This window comes from Thermobia domestica, chromosome 11 (assembly GCF_964235325.1).
Source record: "Thermobia domestica chromosome 11, izTheDome1.hap1.1, whole genome shotgun sequence".
Classification (NCBI taxonomy): Eukaryota; Metazoa; Arthropoda; class Insecta; order Zygentoma; family Lepismatidae; genus Thermobia; species Thermobia domestica.
The window spans coordinates 169858880-169875759 of record NC_137464.1 but is presented as its reverse complement, the minus strand read 5'-3'; the positions used below and the strand labels follow the sequence as shown (position 1 = coordinate 169875759).

Below are 16880 nucleotides of genomic sequence, written 5' to 3'. Positions count from 1 at the left end.
ATTAATTAAGAAATATCATTCGAACTGAGACTAAGTGTACTATTTATATCCCATCAAATGTCAATGGAACCTATCCACAAGATATTTACCTTGGTCCAGATTATTATGGCCTAGCCAAACACATCTGAACGTTTAGAAGTGTGAACAAAAGGAAATGACAGTAGGCCTAGAACACACTATCTCCAATTCATTTGCATTTATCACGCATTTTATAAAGAATGTACAGAGTAAATCGAAAATCCCAATACTCTCTGCGTATGTGAGATGTAAGTGATCATCTTAGCAGAAAGATCTTTGCAGATAGAGATTTAATTGTTATATTTCTCATTGCAGGTACCTTTTACTCAGTGTTTCTTTCAGAAAAAAAAATGTTCTGGGAGAGCACACGTAGTATTCGGAGGGGCACATATTATTTTTAAACGGTACTATTCTTTTTATTGTTATATTATAGACATATTATTTTGGTCTCCTTCGGGGTGGCAGTGCCCCCAAAAACACGTTTGGTAAAAACACTGCTTTTACTGTTATATTGTTCGCATTTAGTGTATTTTATTGTATCATTACAGATAATGGGAATTCGGCCTCACACAGGCAAATCAATTATGCACATCCAATGGGATTTCCTTATAAGGTTTAGCCGTTTAGCAAGCCTCCCGCACCCAAATAAACGATGTTGCGATGGGAGAAGAAGCTTTTCTGCCATAAGTTCCATCAGATACAGGTCCCACCCAAGACATAAACGCGAGAAGAAACTTATGGTGCGGCTCCTATATCTGTTGAATTGTAACCCTCCCCCCACCCCCAAAAAAAAAGAAAAAGAAATCCTAAAGCGATCGCAGGATATGGAAATGTTACACACAACTTTATGAATGCACTCGACAAAATATAGGTTTGCAGCCATTCAGCCGTTGGTAAAGAATTATGGATGATAATGACAGGACGAAACAACGTGCTGCGTGTGAACGATTATTCAGCCAATCCCATCGCGTGGAAAAGTACTTATTTCGGATAAGTGTGGGATCTAACCCAGAGCAAAAACGAGAAACTTTTCCTGTGGAGTGAAGAAAATCTATACGTCATATTTCTTTGAAGGTGCTTGCGGTGGCTCAGTGGTAGAGTATTCGCCTCTAGTGTGTGGGGTACCTGGTTCGATCCCAACTCGCACCAAGTGAGCATTGTGGTGGACCATCACCTTGTGCGTGGGTTTTCTCGAGTTCCCTTGTTTCCTCCCACTTTCTTCATTCCACTGTTTTCATGCATGTGTCATCAACACCGTCTCACTTAGCCTCGGTGCATAATCGTGGAACATTAAACTAAATATTTCATTTCAGTGTTCTATCTTTGTCAGTTCTGTTAACCATGTAACATATCTCAGCATATTACAACATTGGTTTGTCCCACAGCTACAAGCTCGAGTATGGTTTCAGCAAGATGAAGGGAGTGCTTACACATTATTTGCTTGTAGTGAGAGAATATCTCAATATATTATTTCTTGACAGATAAATTAGCTGGGGATTTACAAAGCACCTCTGGACTTATGCCTACACTCCTACCATACAACTGATGAACTTTACAAGCCGTTTGAAATGCATTTGCTACGATCACTCCAGGAGTGCTGCAGAGAGTTTTACCTGGAGGCAAATAATTGTGTGTTACGAAAATGATGGTGTACACATACACACTCTAGAATAAGCTGTCCATCTCTTCTTCAGATATGTACCAGGTTATCATAAAATAAGTATCGCTGTTCAGGGAACTTTGGAGACGTAACCATTCGACAGAATGCAACTAAACCTGGTAGTAGTGTATTTGGAAACATGCAGAAGCGATTGGTGTAGAGAAGAAAATTAGTTCCAATTTTTGCCACCAGAGGTAATTGTGGCGCTGTACAACGCCAATTAAGTGCAGCATAGAAGAAAAACGACACTAGTGACGCTCCAGGTGGTTCCTCACGCCTGCATGTGTTACGGATTTGAGCGCCACTATGTGCCAGAAGTGAGCTGATGGTAATCCGATGTTAACTTTTTTTTCTTCCCACACTCTTTGCCTTTTTTTCTTCCCACACTCCTCTTTGCCTTGTGATTAAGGGGTCCCGGGTTCGATTTCCGGTGAAAACACGTAAGTCGGATACCATCTTATACTGTAGGTCCCGTCCTTAGAACGTCATCATCTCATACGGTACCAATCATCATGGATTTTCTTGCCCAGGGACCTTCACGTCAAAGACCTGCCTTTGGACAGAACCTACATCATCATCATCGCCTATAACACATCACTACACCACGGGATTACTAAAAGCAGTACAAATCAATACCACGCGTCGCACGGAGAGCATAATTATGGCCTTTCTTTCATTGAATATCAATATTATTTGTCTTCTATACCACACTTACCGTATATAATATTGAACAAAAACAATAGCCTCTGGAGGCGATATTTGACAGTAACCTTTTCCTGCAACTTTGGAGGGAGCCTGCAGTTTATGATCACAGGAAAGTCTAACATTTAACTTCGTTTTCGTAAGATATCCAAGAATTATAAAAGGACGCTTCAGCTCAAAAGCCCGCGCCCTCCGTAAATCTGCTACTGACCTCGGGGTATTAATAGCGTTGGTAGTCAATGCCACGAGACCCACAGGAGAGGCAATTACAGTCTTTCTTTCATTTAGCATCACTAGTGTCGTTTTTCTTATATGCTGTACTTATTTGGTGTACAGCGCCACAATTACCTCTGCTGGCGAAAATCGGAACTAATTTTATTTTATTTTCTACACCAATCGCTTCTGCGTTTCCAAATATGCTCCTATCAGGTTTGGTTGCATTCTGCCAGAGTTCTCTGAACAGCGATACTTATTTTATGATAACCTGGTACATTCTGTTATGATACTCTATTCACTTCATATCTATTTCATTTTACTCTGTGGAACACAAAGAGAATATCGCTTATTTTGCCAAGACAACTATATATCAGTACTTAAACAAAATACTGCTTTAAAATCATCAAATATATTACCTTCTGTTTCGAAGAAAAATAAATTTTTCCTGGTGGCGTGATTCTAGTAACTTTTCTCAGTATATTAGCCAGTTGAAATATTGACTTCCGACATTTCAAATGCAGACATTGAATTAATCTTCAAGGATTGTGATGAAGAGACCGGAGATTAAGCTTCCTTTATTATTCTGTCCCAAAAATTGCAGCATTTGGCTACTATGGTGCTATTTGTAAAATTGACTCTGTATCTCAGCTCTAAGCTATGCTGTACTACTCCTAACTTTTTGGGTTGTTGAAGTCTAATGTAGCTGTTGTGTCTTTTGCATCGCTGTTCTATGTACGTCCAGTTTGCCTTTCGTATGATCTGCCACATTCACAGAATATACGATATACTCCAGGAGTGTGTAGGTGCAGGTTGTTCTTCACTGGTTTGAGCAACAATCTGATGTTGGCTAGAAGTTGTGAATAACTCTTACACAATGTCTGGTAAGAATTCTGCTGAGTTTGCTAGAGTTGTGGACGAGGAAAAGCAATATTGTAGTAGAAAGATAATCCTCATTCTTGACTTTTTTGATCACTTTGTGTTGGGAAGTAACGGCCCTTTTTATGGCCATATTCATGTCCGTAAGACTGTAGTCTTTCAGATATCAACATTCATAAAATATGAAATATGACCAAAATCGTCCATGTCGTTTTTGAGAAAGTAGTCTGAAACGAAACTCATCTCCAAAAATAAACACCCTTGTGATTTCATTTCGTAAGGAATAATTTACACTATATTATAGCATTATTAATGAAATATTTATTTATGAAATATGAATAAAATATCCTGACTCGTTTTTGAGAAAGTTGTTCGAAGAAAAGCTCAATCCCCCCAAAATAAACTACCCCTCATAGACTTTTTTGTAGCACAAATGAGATATGTCATACTGTCATGTTATTTATTAAATATTTTTACTTATGAAATATGAAAAAAATAGCCTAAATCATTTTTGAGAAAATCGTCCGAAAAAACTCATCTCAAATATACGTTACCCATCGTACATTTGTTTCAGGACAAATGAGTTCTGCCATATTGTCGTCTTATTGATAAAATATTTATTTATGAAATATGAACAAAATTGTATGAGTCGTTTCTGAGAAAATCCTCCGAAAGAGAATTTACCCCCAAGAATAAACTGCCCCTTCTCGATTTTTCCCAGAGAAATGACATACCACATAATGGGTTGTTTTTGGAAAACTGACTTATGAAATATAAACAAGATCGTTGAAGCCGTTTTTGAGAAAATAGCAGTTTTATTTATTTTTACTCTTACGTAAATTACCCTTAGTTTTAGGGATAGAAAGAACGGAAACTCCCTGCAGGATCACATAAAAACTTCAAGTTCAAAATTTGAAATACGTTGAATGGTATGGCCTTTGTGTGAATGTACATCAGGACGAAGAGATGGATAGATGTCGAAAAATCACCTACCTATAGGTGATTTTCGGTACCTATAGGCTATGAAACGTGTAAATCCGGTGAAATCTCGAATTAGGTTTTTTCACGATCACCACACTTTCTTTTCTCTCTTGTCGTTCGAAAGTAAAAACAGTAAAAGCTGAAGAATATTCATAAGTGCAAACAATAGAACAGTGTTCAAAGTGGGAAAAAAAGCAGAAGTGGTATGTTTTATTATGATTTTGACTCAACATACCGGCTATTTAAATATTGTTTTGATCACTGAAAAACCAGAGACGGTATGTCCTCAATACTGAAAAACCAAAGGCGGTATGGCATACCACCGCATACCGTCTCACTTCGACCACTGCAATAAAACGAAATGCTGTGACTGTACGAGATAATTTTCGCACAAGACAGAACTGAGGGCATAGGATAAATTTAAAAAGAAGTTTTTGTATTAAAACAATTACGAAATATTACCATTCCTGAGGCATGAATCCAATTGAATTATTTTATATACAGTATTTACCCGGTTGTAAATACTGTACGGTTTACCCGGCCTTTTTGTACATTTTTCTTGGTTCAAGAAACGATTCCATAGCGTTAACATGGCAGGTAAAGTTGACGGTACGTTTTATCGACGCAATAGGAAAAAGTTCCGAAAAATATCGCTGAAGTCGCTACCAGTAAGTTTCTACAATCGTAATAGACTCAGTAATGCCAAGTCAGTGGATTTTGTAATTGTAATGGATTATCAGTTTTCGTCAAGAAGGAAATATCATTTTTATACTGTTCATTCAGCAGGCATTTTAAGTATTCACAGTAAGAACAATAAATTTATTTGCATAAAAACATATTAATTTAGCAGAATTTTTGAGCATTTAAAAAGAAAATTTATTCATTATGCTTTGCATGCTTCATTAATAGATTTCTTTAAAAAATAGTTTTTTGATTTCCGAGTGATGGCTTATAATCGAATAAAAATGATAGATGTGAAACGTAAGGTAAACAGTACCCCTTTTCTTCATTAAAAAAAAAAATCATAAACAAAAATATAGACATGGATCATCATGAAAACTTTGAATTAAATTCGTTTACAATTTTAGATATAATATACCAAAAAAAAATCACTAACCAAGGCTGTATCTTCCTACTTCAGCATTCTTCTTCCTACTGTTAAGTTTACCAAGACAAAATACAAGAGCTGGCGTTCTATCTGCATCTACAGTAGGATCTGGATGAAAATTTAAAGCAACTTTAAGTATGTCACCAGAAGTTGTTCCACAATAAAGATAGCGATCTTCATCATCCACCTACAATCACAGACAAGAAATGCATTAATTAATGTTTTATTATTCCACTGATTAATTTCTGAAGTAAAATATACTACCAAAAAAAGAAAAAAAAACATATAATGTACATCCCGTCTTTTATCTATTTCTTTTCCCACGAATACCGCTGATTAGAAATTGAACCTATCAACGAAGTGGGCATCGAGCAACTGAGGGCACAAAAAACTATACTTGGAAGCACACACCCAAAATCTATTCAAAAAATATCCCTTCTGAAAACCTTACCTCAAAGCTATCTCTTGTGTATTTTTCATCCGTTATGAAAAATTATCTTAGAACTATCCAAAGCTACCTTCCGTGGATTCTTTCAAAAGAAATGATTTAGGGTTGTTAATGAAATAGTCATTTAAGATCGGGGAGGGTCTTGGCTCATAGCGGTATTAGCAATTTTGGTTATTGGTCTGAAAGAAATTTGATGGGGTGTATCTAACTCTGCAGCGCTCTTACTGATTGGACAGATCATGGGTTTTCGGACAGACCAGAAAAACTAGTTAAGAAGGAAAATTTTCAGTTTTTACTATGATGACTATCACTTTTACATATTATAATAATATTTTTTTAAATTTTTAGTCTCTTTTCAGGTATTACGTCTGTGATCATTTGTATATGTACTTTTACAATAATAATAATATTATTATTATTATTATTATTATTATTATTATTATTATTATTATTATTATTATTATTATTATTATTATTATTAATAATAATAATAATAATAATTGTAATAAATATAAATAGTAGATTAAAAAGTAAAATAAGGCATGGTTTAAACAATTAGGCACCATGCCATAAAACAAAGCCCAACCTCAAAAATAAATAAATAAATCACGGGTGAGGTCTTGGTCCACCGTGCTTTTAGAGATGTCTTGATTATTGATATAAGTGACTTTTGGGCGGATCAGAGCGACATGAGTGATTAGACAGATCCCATGGCTTTGGAGGTTCATGATATCACGTCTCGACAGGAATGTACACTTGTGTAGAGTGATCTTTAATTATGACGTCAGGACATCCACAGGACTTATACCTTATATTATAATTAATTTCGGGAAATCAGGTGCTCCTTTTCCGTCATCCAAAATTCACACCACTATACACACAGACAGAAACTAGTTTTCACACAAATCCAATTCCATCACCATCACTTAAGGCACTAGCAAGTTATTGCATATTCACTGGATGTTGGTTGATTCGATCAAATTTTAAAGTTCTCCCAACGGGAATCAAACTCAGGTTTCCGTGTATCATAGGCAGGTGCGCTAGGAACTAGATCAGTGAAAAAGGCACATTCACTGGATGCCACGCAATAGTTGATAATATTTGATCATGATGCCACCACATCCACTGCATGTCAAAATAGGAATGTACAACCTATCCCAATAAGGTTGATCGTATTGATTAGGGTGTTTTGAGCTGAAAATTCCCTAAGTCCAACTTGGAGTATCTTTAGAAATAGTAAACAAAAGATGCCAGGTTCAAGCCCCCAGGATATGGTGAACTTTCGCAATTGGGAAAAATTTGTGCCGACGTGTTTTTCTTCTTTGAAGTAAAATAAGACATGTTGAAATATTATTAGGTGTAGAAAAAAGCAATATTCATTAAAATAACTAATGATATTATATTTCAAAACTATGCAAACACGTCGGCACATGTCTATGTTGTCACCTACGTTTCTAAACGTAGAAGGACTCCAATGAAAGGAAAGACAGCGAACATAGTTCTCAGATCCATAGTAGAATGTAAAAGACAAATGAGAAAAAATAACAGCAGTTGGAACGGATATGATTGTCATTGTCTTGGGAATTCAGGTATATTTCTTCAGAAAGAGGTCGGTAGGAGTGTTCATGTTAACTCAATAATAAAGCGCGGGACTTCTAATCGTAAGTTGTCAGTTCGATTGAGTAAGACTTTTCTTCGACCTTACGAACCTTGAGCTACCATCTCCATCAAAATTCAGTAACAACCATAAAACCTTCGAGAAATTTCCTCTGCATTGACGCACTAAGTTATATCGGCCTTCTTCATAAACACCTCTGTAGGTGTTGACCCAAAATTTTCCACAGTTACTTAAGTAAATCCATGCTTCGTCCATTGTCACAACAAATTTCCAACTGGCCTTGCAGACAGCTTGCAGCTACAATTTCCGAGGATTTCACGACTCACTGCTGAATGGTCATAATCATCTGGCCATAATACGATGTGATAATGGATTCTTACAAGCTGCCACATTCAAAATCATCTTTAGCATAGGTTTTGTGAGTTTCACTGATGCCTTCTTTGGATACAATTTCGTAGTTGATGTGGGTTATGGGAAAGACTGCTGTGCATAATGTTTAATTATAACATCAACGATGGTTCATCCTACAACAAAACCATTTTTGGATACCATTCCACTATGCGGAAAATCTTAAAGTTTGCATGGGATATTTTCGGTGGAATTTTGCTCACTACATCTTGGCTCTATTGCACAACAGCTGAAAGACTGATATATGAGTGCATAGTTTTGTTGTTATGTAAAACCTAGTTTGACAGGTTTCACTGTCTGCAAGTTGTTCGGATAGAAACGGATCAGTCCTGTACTCACGGAATCTGTTAACAACAAAGTACGAAGTTGAGTAGGAAACAGGAGTTAGATTATTTCCAGGAAATGCATGATACTACTTCAAACAGAACCTTCCATCATTCAAGCTATACAAGCTGAATTTCACAGTAGCTACAGATCATCGAACATCATACAAACAAGTAGAGATGTCTTAAATGTAGATTCAAACGAAACATTTAAGTTATGTTGAGAACTGCATCACAGTTACTCTAGATTTTGCTTGAAATATTTGAACTTTACATTATCTCTTCCCAAAACTGAAATTTGACACATTCCAACATATGATTTACAACACGCAATTCACACAATTTACTTCTCGTTTTAGTAATCATTCACGATGCACAAGACGCACGCACGATTACTAGAAAAATGACCATCCAGTCAACAGATTAACGCCTGAACTGTAAATTTAAGACGACTTCAGCATCGCAATTCATCTTACCGTTTCTACAGTTATCACGCTATTCCAACTCATATCTAGTGTTGTCATTCTAGGCAATCAGGGCGTTGCAGTTTTCTATCAATCCTCTCAGGAGTACGCAATTTATGGACATCAGAAATGTTACCATTTTCACTTCGAGTTCGAGCTAAGAATGTAGTAGTATTGGGAAGTGGCCTGATTCGATCCTCTACGGTTCTTACAAAATTACTTTTATCATTTTCCCTGACTTTTCTCTGATTTCCAGGTGCCATCTCCCTGACCCGCGATATTTAATAAGATGATGGTGTATTGATGATGAATGCCTGTAAGAGTTAAATAAAGGCTTCGGCCAGTGATTCTCAACCTGTGTGCTGCAAAAGATCAGTAACTTTTCGTTTGCAACACTATACAGTAGACACAGAACCATACAAAAGGCTAATAATAGTAGACAAGGTAACGAAAGAAATGCTATTTGAGTTAGTGAAGGAAGTCTTTAAGACTTCTTTAAATAATATTACATATTAACGTTAAATTTCTTTATTTTAAAAAAAAGAAAAAGAAAAAAAAAAAGAAATTGGCCACCCTTCTCTCCAATGAGCAGGTGTAACTTAAGAATTCTTTTTAAAAAAGTCAACAAATTGCTTCTACTAATTTCGAAGAAAATAAGAAGCGCTCCTAAAAATTAAGTAAACAACACTTTAATGGAACTTCTTAATATTTTTTCGTATTCAATAAAATGAGAAAATGAAACAATGAGAAACTTTTCAAAATAATATGTAAATGCATGTGCAACTGTGAGAATGCAAATTGTGAACTTTTTCCCTTCAAACGCAAAAATCTTTGAAAGTTTAACTTAGTGAAAGTTATGGGGAGCGGACATTACAGCTGCCCATGCCAATTCTCTGACCTTTATTTCTTTTTTTCTTTTCAGGTATTGTTTTTCAGGAATTGCGATATATCTTAATTGTTATCACAATAAAACATAAATTTATTATGTTATATATATTGTACAACATATTAAAAGGCAAATAGAACTTAAATGATATTAAGTAAGTAGGAACGCTACTTAAAAGCTCTTAACAATAATAGCTATGATTACTTGTTTTACTAAGATTGATTGCTTTAAAATTTTTATCTCGCTTTTAATTTCTTCTGATTCCAATCGTTTTTTTTTCTTCAGTTCATATCTCTCTCTCTCTCTCTTTCTTTTCTTTTCTTTTCTTTTTTTTCTTTTTTTTTTTTAGTTCTTTTAACAGCCATTTTCTTCCGTTTAAGTACTGCCTGAGACCTCTCATTTTCTCTTTCTTTTCTCTTTTCTTGCAAAGCCGAAGTGTATCTTGTTATCGCACCTTTTACAGAAGTTAAAGAGTTCTGGATCTGAGGCACTGGGACATCTAATTCCACCTATGTAGACCAAATAATCTACCAGTTGTTGTTGAGCTACTGAAGAAGCCTCTTGTAAATTTTCTACCAATAAACTTTTGTTACTAGAAATAACAGACTCTATACTTGCATTTCTATGTGAAATAATCCATGTCATTTTCACAAAACTCCACAAGTGTTTAAATTAACTTTTGCCACTTAGAACTGGTTTATAAAATTCATCAAGATTTGTTTTGCTTCCATCTGAATTATAATAAGACGCCAACACACTTTTAGACAGTTGAAGAAAAGATTTGACCTCTTTCTGAACCAGCTCTGCTTTAACATCATCGTGACAAGACGACTGATGAAATATTTCCAAGCACTTCGTCATCCTTATCCGGGCAATTTTAGGTTTATGCACGATTATCTCAGGATCAAGGCATGAAATGGCACGAGTAAAAGGATATCCAAAAGGACATTTTTCGATTATTTTTTCAGTAGCGCCTATCAAAAATCTTTGATAATCAATGAAGAAACTGCATTTGTCTACTTCCTTGGCATCTTAAAGCTTCCCAATACTTTTTTTTTTATTATTATTATTATTTTTGTAATACCCTATATCTACATTCTTTGGGGCTTTCAGATTACTATTAACTTCTAGACCTTGACCTCAGTTTTCTTCATTGGACATCGGCATTTAAATTTTATCATATATTCTAAAAAATGTTTACTGTCTATTACAGTGTGAAAAACCATAGAGTAGTACTAAATTACCCTTATTTACAATTTACTTAACAGTACTTCTATATTATTATATTCCCAACAGAATGAAATGTCACTATTTATAACGTGAAATGTAACAAATCAAAGTATCTTCTTAAATCGCATTTTCATTAGAAATAATGTTGTGTACAACTGTACATAAAGTAGTAACTGCTTTACTTAAGTTCACATACTATAAATACAACTCCTAAAATCAACAAAAATCATTAATACTTATTTTCAACAAGTAATGGCTGAATTATTGGCCTATCTTAACAAATAGGTAAGACGGACAATAGTTTCATTTCCTGAAAAAAAAAATTCCCAAATTTCCTTGATTTCCAGGTTTTCCAGCTTAAGCACCATTTTCCCTGACTTTACACAGTTTCTCAGATTTGTAAGAACCCTGATTCTCAGACTATCGTCGACACAGACCTAAGTCATTATACTCGCAAGAAAAGCAGAAGACAGCAACTGTCTATTTATGAATACCAAACCATCATTGAAAGACGCAAATTCATGTATTTCTTCTGTATAAACAGACTGCAATAAACAGCAGAAACTTCCCTTTATTCCATTACCGCTTTGCTATCTTTTCTTAAACAACTTTCCTGTCGACCCAATCTTCCTTATCTCAGCATCTGACATCAACAGCTATAACCAGAAAGAAGGTGGCAAGACATGCATACGATGCATTTGGCCACCACATAAAAGCTTAGAACATCGAGGTCACTTTGAGGTCATAGCTATTGTTGGCCTCTCATTCTCAAGATCTTAGCGAGGAACTACAAGTAGATTCTTCCTTTAGACCAAAAGCTTAGAGCGCATGGATCTTCAGATAGCCAGAACTCCAATATCAATCACAGGAGACCACTGAGACTTACAAATCTCAATGTCAGGTGTTAGAACACTCCTTACCCCATTTACCCTCTAACCTCACTCTTTATCTGCTTTTATATTTAACTTGCATATATTACCCGCTTCGCTGGGTTGAAATAAATAATTTAAATGCACATTTATATTGCTAATTTTCGATCATTTTAATGTATGTCATCCCTCCTCATCCGCAAGAACTATAGATTCAACACTAATATCGGTCAGTTTTGACAATACATATATATATATATAGTTCCCCCTCCCCCGTGTTGCGGGCCATGGCATCAGAAGTGTCACCGTTCATCTCAGCGACCCCAAAAAATGTGGATTCAGCACTAATAACGGTCATTTTCTATGATTTTTAAATATCTATTCCTTCCCTCCCTCAAATTGCGGGTTTGAATTTGAATTTAAACGGGGTCGAAAGTATCACTGTTCATCTAAGAAACCCAGAAAACTATAAATTCAACACTGATAGTGGCCATTTTCGATCATTTTTATACATCTCTTCCTCCCCCTCCCCCAAGGTACGGAGCTGATTTTGTATTTAAACTGGAACGGAAATGTCACTGTTCATCTGAATGATCCCCAAAACTATAGATTAGACACTAATATTGGTCATTTTCGATCATTATTATATATAGGTCCCCCTTCCCACCTCCGTGCTGCGACACACGGCATCAGAATCGTCACTGTTAATCTCAGCTACTCCTAAAACTATGGATTCGACACTAATTTAGCCATCTTCGATCATTTTTAAATGTTCATTCAACTCCCCTACGTTGTACCCTCCACCTCCTCAACTATCAGACCCGAACTTGAATTGAAACAACATCAGAAGTGTCACTGTTTCTCTCATCGACCCCGAAAACTATGGATTCAACACTAATATTGGTCATTTTTCATCATTTTTAAAATTTCTGTCCCCCCTCCCCTACATTGCATCGTCAAAGTGAATAGCCTAAAGTAATCCCTGTCCCTAAACTCATGTATGTTGAAAATTTGATTGAGATCGGTGGGTGGTTCAAGAGTGATGAAGTCACAAAAACAGTCATTTTTATTTTGATTTTTTTTTTTTACACATATCTCATCCCTCCCCCTCCTCTACGTTGGCTTGTCAAAGTGAAAGTATAAAAAACACCCAAGGCCCGACCTTCATGTATGTTGAAAATTTGATTGAGATCGGTTGGATGGTTCAAGAGTTATTAGGTTTTATATATTTTTATATAGCTGTCCCTTCCCCTCCCCTCCCCTAAGGTCTACCGTCAAAGTGATATGGTAAAAACCACCCCAGGTCCGAACTTCATCCATATTGAAATTTTTTTAAAGATCGGTCGGGTGGTTTAAGCGTGATGAAGTTCCAAAGACGGTCACTTTTGTTTTTATTCCTTTTCCATATATATCTCCTCCTCCCCCTCCCTTAGGTTGCACCGTAAAAGTGAAATAACGAAAACATCCCAGGCCCGAACCTTATCTATGATTAAAGTATTCGTATAGTATTTTAGTATTCGAAGACTATATTATTTAAAAAAAAAAAAAAAAAGTAATTAAGAAGTGTAGGCATAATCGAGTAGTAACATATCTAGATTCTATAAATTAGTTTCACAAATATCAATATGGTTTTAGGAAAAAAAAATTGAGTATCTTGAACTGCTGTAACTGATATAGTAATAGAAGTTCAAGTGTCTGGATAACAATAAACTAAACTTGCGACAGGATTATTTACTAATTTGAATAAAGCATTTCACACTTAAGCATTACATATTGTTACAAAAGCTAGAGAATATAAAATTCAGAACCATATCTCTTTCTTGGTTCAAGAACTATCTATCTAATAGGTCACAATATATCTCGGCAAATGGAAACGAAAGCACTAATGTAAAACAGAATATGATGTACTACAAGGATCCATATTAGGACCATTACTCTTTTCACTCTGTGAATGATGTACAACTACTTAAACTAAGAGATAGAATAACTTCATTTGCTGATGACAGTGCTACATTTTATAAAGCTGACACTATAGAAGAATTGATATCACATATTAAGGAAGACAAATCTACATTATATTATTGCTTATGTATAAACTCTCTGACTTTAAACTTAAAAACGTCAAATTATATAATTTTTCACAAATCGTTATCAAATATAACACTGACCAATAAAATTGGTATTAAGAACTTGGCGGTAAAAATAGTCGAATATACAACATAATTAGGGATAGTAATAGATCAACATCTGTCTTAGGAACTGCATATTACAAGTTTAGAAAAAATTATAGCTCCTATAGTAGGTATTATGCATCGCTTTCAAACAGTTCTAACAATGGATTTTAAAAGATTGGTGTACAATGCGTACACACAAAGTCATCTGATGTATTTATGTATAATATTGAGACACACTAATAAATAAAAAATACAATCACTCTTAATATTACAAAATAAAGCCGTAACAGCTATGTATGGTCGTCCTATGTAGCTATCCAAGTAAAAGTTTGCTTAGGGAATCAAATACACTATCACTTGATTTATTAATAAAAAATCATTCTTGTATGTGTGTGCATAATGTACTTACACGTAGTATACAGTATATAGTAATTTACTTCTAATAAAGAGGAAAGATTTATAGTTATAATACAGAAAAAAGAATGAAACTGAAATAAACAATATAATTTCAATAACTTATGGTACAAACAGTGTTACACATAACATTATTCAAAATTAATATTGCTCAAAAAATTAAGGATATAAAATTAATCGTATTATTTAAAAAAATAAATTAAAAAATACCTCTGGAATAACTATGTTGAATAAAGCATAAGATATAAAAATGAAGAACTAAAGTGTAGAGATATTGACACAAAAATATTAAAAGACAGAAATATTTAGTCCTTTAATGAGAGCCAATCCTCACTGGGACTACATAATTCTCATTTCTTTGTTTCAGTCTTCAATATTTATCCAATATTTATAAACATATCATATGGGAATTTTGGAGTAACCAATTCCCTCTATTAAACAAAATATAGAATGTAGGAAATGTGGATATCCAACTTCCAATGGATATTTTCGTCTCTCTTCTCTCTTTTTATGATTGTAAACAACTAATGTATTTAAATTTTGTTACATTACACCATTGTGGATTTCCACTGTCTGTTGAATGAATGTTAAGTAATTGGAAGATCAGAGTGATAATGCAGGTTATTGTACATTCCTTTCTTTAATGAATTTCTACATTCTATTCTTATATTTAAAAAAAAAAAAAAAAAAAAAAAAACTTACCACCAGACAACGTATTACTCTCTTTAACTTCTTGAAGCTTACATCCATAATGTGTGCTTTCTTCAACCGAGGGTCTCCACGCCAAACTCTCACAGTATCTTCACCGGCAGTGATCATATATAATGGCCTTGAATGTACGTTAGTAATGCAAGAAGCGAAGCCAGAGGTTCCAGGACTTGCAGGGCCACCTAAGGAGATTAGTAACATAAACATATAGATAAAATTGGAATTAATATACAGTAACCATAATACTCTTTAAACTATTTATTCCGTATTTCGATAAGTAACAGCGGTGGTAGTGAGTTGGGCTTTAGTGTCCCGTTCATTAGCAAGATTATATGCGACGTGAATCTGCAACTTAACGTGGGATTCGAATCATATGAGCTTCCACAGGGAATCAATCAGGGTCTCCTGTATCAGAAACGCGTATGCAGACCACATAGCCATGAGGGAACTCTCCAGTATGTAGTATTCACCTAATCTGGTGCGTGACATGTTCACATACGTCCATCAAATTCCCACAGCATGTAGTGATTCGTCACTCTACATGACGTTCTGTCACTGTCCATTAACTCCATGTTTTGTCCACTCTAATTGACGATGCTCGTCCATTTGTATGATCCTTGGCTTACGGGCAACAGCTTGTCCATTGAATCCCAGTTCTAACACCTCGTGATGAATAATACATACATTGGTATCAACCTCAGATGCCGCCCGAAGCTCTGTGGTTACAGTGTCCAACGACTTTTGTCGGTGTACTTTCACCATGCACTTTAGTCATAATTGATCTCTGAGAGACAACCTTCTTGACTTCTCTAGTCAGGTTGCGGCTTTATCACTCCCTATCGTTTCCTTTTTATCTCTAGGTTACACATTACAGCACGTGAGATTTGGAATTTTCCGGAAATCTTACAAATTGAATGACCGAGCTCTAACGATCATGCACATTTCATCTGCAAAATAAATACAAGGTTTTCATAAGTCTTGAGTCTTGAGTATACAACGTACTTGTATTTGTTACAGTACAACGAAAGGTCAACATTCAAAGCATAGATCCTCGTATTAAACTATCTGCAGCCACATTCCTGTCAGGTCCTTGATTTCACGTCGCTACAACGTCTTGCTCTTAGAGATCAAAGAAGTCAGTCACTGTTGTTTCCACTTCCTGCTGGTTAGTTAAACATCGTGATTTCAGGAAGTGCGTCATGGACCGAAATAGATAGTAATACGAGGAAGGGGGGAGGGCGGTAAGGACTATACGCCGGGTATAAGTCAGTTTGATACCATTAAGTTCCTAAATATTTTGTTGAATTTTTCGAACCGAGTGTAGTTCTGTTATATTGTTGCATGAGGGCGCGCTTTCGGTTCACGAATGCAGGATATTTTTGTTGTAGTGCAGCATACGTTTGCTCTAACTGTTCGGAATAAATGTTTGCACTGGTAGTATGACCGTTAGGAACGAACGCGAAGTGAATTATCTTTTCATAATTCCACAACAAACGGCTCTGTTTGACGACTGGTTCTAGAAGTTGACCCTTGCTCAAACACTGTTTTTACATACTCGGATTTCGCAAAAATACTTATTTTTCGTCACATCTGACAATCTGTTTCAGGAAACGCAGATCGCGAGAATTTTGCAGCAGTCATTGTCACATCTACTTTGCTCTGGGCCTCAGCTGGGGTCAATCCATGTGACAAAAAGTGGCACCTCCTGGTGGGTTTCCTGAGTTCGTGAAGATAGCAGACTACAATAGACTGGGACATGGCGAATTGGTTTGACAGT

The 16880-nt window shown here is 35.5% G+C and overlaps 1 protein-coding gene across 2 annotated transcripts in view; it reads right to left on the bottom strand.

Annotated features, from left to right (window-relative positions):
• The window catches only part of LOC145664554 (cilia- and flagella-associated protein 52), a 101169-nt gene that overhangs the window by 50594 nt on the left and 33695 nt on the right, over window positions 1-16880 (bottom strand). For both annotated transcript variants that reach the window (XM_081731321.1, XM_081731322.1), the window contains 2 exons: window positions 15098-15285; window positions 5571-5748 (listed from right to left, as the gene is read on the bottom strand). In XM_081731321.1, the coding sequence (XP_081587447.1) occupies window positions 5571-5748; window positions 15098-15285 (366 nt within the window). The remainder of the gene's footprint in view (window positions 1-5570; window positions 5749-15097; window positions 15286-16880) is intronic.